General features: G+C 38.5%; 1 protein-coding gene across 1 annotated transcript in view; it reads left to right on the forward strand.

Moving 5' to 3' along the window:
- Nucleotides 1-2,849, forward strand: part of LOC18774180 (TMV resistance protein N) — a 6,018-nt gene extending 3,169 nt beyond the window's left edge. Inside the window, exons 3-6 of the mRNA XM_020565250.1 lie at nucleotides 457-753; nucleotides 863-1,753; nucleotides 1,851-2,316; nucleotides 2,457-2,849. Of these exons, the coding sequence (XP_020420839.1) occupies nucleotides 457-753; nucleotides 863-1,753; nucleotides 1,851-2,316; nucleotides 2,457-2,815 (2,013 nt within the window). The 3' untranslated portion in view covers nucleotides 2,816-2,849. The remainder of the gene's footprint in view (nucleotides 1-456; nucleotides 754-862; nucleotides 1,754-1,850; nucleotides 2,317-2,456) is intronic.

The raw sequence follows: 3,612 nt of genomic DNA on the forward strand, positions 1-3,612 counted from the left end.
AGGCTGACATACCCTGTAATCACTTTTATTATGGATGTACTATATGTGAGTAACTACCCTGCCCGCAATCAACAGGCAATGCCCTAGACGCATCCGCCCCGATGTTACTTCATTGCTTCGGAGTGCGCGCGGCCGGAGCCCTCGTACTCCGTCGTTCCGTCTCTCTGCGTCCCGTACTCGTTATACGAATCGCCTGCTCACCCTTTTTGTTTAATTGATCTTTTTTCTGTTCTTTCATGTCCTCTCGTTTCTGTGTCTTTCTTCCTGTCCTTCGATTTGTGATGATACAAATATGATAATTAGAATGGAGCGGGGGCGTGGGGGGAAGGGCGCGGCGGGCGGGGGCAGCGGCTATATATCCTTGTTGCTTGCTATATATCCTTGTGGTTGCTTGCTTATCCAAATGTTTCTTCTGTTTTTTTTCTTTCTTTTTTTTGAATTTTTATTAGGGTACAGAAACCATTGAAGGGCCTTGCCTTGGATATGCATATGCACTCGTTAAACACTCCTTGGGGAAACTCAGATGAGGAAGTCTTGGAAACTAATGCATTTGCAAGGATGTCCAAACTAAGACTACTCCATCTTAGTCACGTTCGATTCAAGGGTTGCATTGAAGAATTTCCGAAAGGATTAAGATGGTTGTGTTGGCTTGAATTTCCTCTGAAATCTATACCCAGTGATTTTCCTTTGGAGTGCTTGGTTTATCTTGAAATGCCTCACAGTAACTTGAGACAAGTCTTTAAGGGAATCAAGGTATGCTACTCCACACTTGTCCATTGTCTTTTGTTAAATGTGGTTTATGATTAATTGTACATGCATAAGACTTGACTCCACACATTCTTTCTTTCTTTTTCATTTACAGTACCTTCGCTCTTTGAAGACCGTTGATCTAAGTCATTCCCATAGCCTTACTGAAATCTCTAGCTTCTTACTGGTCCCCAATTTAGAAAGACTTGTTCTCGAAGATTGTATGAGCTTGGTTGATGTCCATGAGTCCATTGTAAACCTAAAGAATCTCGTTTGCTTGAATCTGAAAGGTTGCAGAAAGATTAGGAAGCTTCCAAAGAATCTTTTTAAGCTCCAATCACTTGATACACTTAGTCTATCTGGCTGCTCAAATCTCAAAGATTTTTTGACGGAGTTGAGGAAGATGGAGTCTTTAAAAGTGCTAGATGTTTCCAAAATTCCAATAAGTCAAGTGTTCATGACTACCACTGGAAAGGTCAACCCAAGCGTAGGGAGAACTCCAAATAATTTGTGGTCTTTCTTACCACGTGGTTTAGTACATTTAAATCTCTTGAGTTGCAATCTTCTTGATGAGGCTTTTCCCAAAGATTTTGGTAACCTACCCTCATTAAAATTCTTAGATCTAAGCAAAAATCCAATTTGTAGCCTACCACAATGCATCCGAGGGCTTAGGGGGCTTGTTCGACTCAACTTTTCCAATTGCAAGAGGCTCCAAACACTTGAAGGGCTACCGAGAGTAAGAACTTTCATTGTGGTTGGTTGCAGGATGTTGGAAAGAGTAACATTTCAATCAAGTTCGTGCGTACCCTTAGAATATCTTAGCATGTATAACCCGAAGCTAGTTGAGATCAAATACCCGTACAACTTTGTACCTATTGCAAGATGTGATGCAGAAACAATCAAGCTTTTGGGTTTGTGCAACTTGAAATCCGAGGGAATCACCATTCAAATGTTATTCCCATGTAGGAGTTGGGAGTTTTGTAAGATCAGGAAGTATCCTATCCAGGTGATTCTCTCTCTCTCTCTCTCTCTCTCTCTCTCTCTCTCTCTCTCTCTCATCACATGGAACATAAGATTTGACTAATGTTTTTATTTAAATGTAGGGACTATATGAATATGGTATATTCAGCACGTTTCTTCCTGGGAATGTGGTGCCAGGCCAGTTCAGCCATACAAGTAGAGGCTCTTCAATATCATTTACCGTGCCTTCAGGAGAAGACATGATATTCTTAAGCCATTGGAGTTTGGAGAATGAAGTGAAGGGTGGTGACGAAGTCACAGTTTCAATGTTCATGAGATCCTTGTTTCGATTAAATGAGTGGGGCATCCAGCTTGTATACAAACAAGATCAGGAGAAGATGATTGCCCCAGACGACGACAATGCAGTTCCTTCTTTTCCATCTGTCATTTTAAGACATTTGCAAGAATTCGAGTTGATACCAAGAACATACTTCCTCTCCAATGGACCAATATCAAGGAGAATATGGACATTTGGACGTTGTGGGGAGTCGGCTTTGTTTGATGACATATTTGGGGATGGGGACTCAAACTACTCTGATCAAGAAACAGGTGTGTCTCTCATTTATACTTTCTGACTCCACTCCACTCATTTAAGAATAGATCCACATTTGTATCGTGTCAAAAGTGTTGCTCTTATCCACATTTTATGGAGACTAATTCTAGCTGTCATTAATTTGCATTTTAAACAGACGAAAATGTGCCGCAACAAGGTGTCCTGAGCAGAAAAAATATCCAAACGGTTGAATCACTAAGAAGATGGTTGCTCAACAACCGTCACAAGCAAGCTGTCTCCGCTCATAGTACGTATCCTCCAGGTCAATATAGTAATAGTACTGACCAATTCCGCAGCTTATGGATTATAGAATCCAATTTGATAGCTTTGGTTGTCTTGATTCTTGAAAGCAAGAGTATCTTGGTTGATACCATGGACATTTGCATTGTCTCTCATTTCACATTGTTGTGTAAAGCTGTTATTATGAGTTTCCCAACTGAAAATGTGGAAGAAATAACTCAGTATCTTGTTGCAAATTACAGATCATCTCAATGACAGAAAATTGAGCTTGGATCTTACGTTTCTTTCTTTTTCGGCCGTTTTCAATCTTGCTTCTCATTACAAGTAATGGAAAATATGATTTTGTATACTCAGTGTGTAAACCCTATATAATTTATGAACTTAATTAAAATCTTTCATACTAATGATTCACTAAGGAAATAATAATTAAAATATAATTACTAATTAAAATGATTAAATAAGGCTAAAATATTATTTAATTACTATAAATAGAAATTTTAACAGTATGGCCCTCGACTATGCCTTTGATATACCTTTTATTAATTACTATTTATCAAGTAATATAATTTATGAACTTAATTAAAATATTTAATACTAATTATCCACTAAAGAATTAATTAATTAAAAATAATTACTAATGAAAGTAATTAAATAAGGCTAAGATATTATTTAATTACTATAAATAGACATTTGAAAAGTATCTCCGCGCGGTTATATTATAAATAGAAATTATAACATTATAGCCGCTTGGCTATACGCTATAAGATTTCTGCAGCCGAAAGACTTTTACCGACCATCTCTACGCAGCCTTTGTGGACAAAGGCTTCCCCCCGTTCCGAGATGAAGAAGAACTTGAGAGAGGAGAAGATATTAAGCCAAAATTTGAGAAAGCCATCCAACAGTCACGAAGTTCTGTCATTGTATTTTCAAAAGACTATGCGCCTTCCAGATGGTGCCTTGACGAGCTTGTCTAGATCCTTGAACAGAAGACAATCTCAGACCATGTAGTCTTACCAGTCTTCTACGACGTTGATCCTCCCCATTCGAGCTCC

The sequence above is a fragment of the Prunus persica genome, chromosome G6 (assembly GCF_000346465.2).
Source record: "Prunus persica cultivar Lovell chromosome G6, Prunus_persica_NCBIv2, whole genome shotgun sequence".
Lineage (NCBI taxonomy): Eukaryota > Viridiplantae > Streptophyta > Magnoliopsida > Rosales > Rosaceae > Prunus > Prunus persica.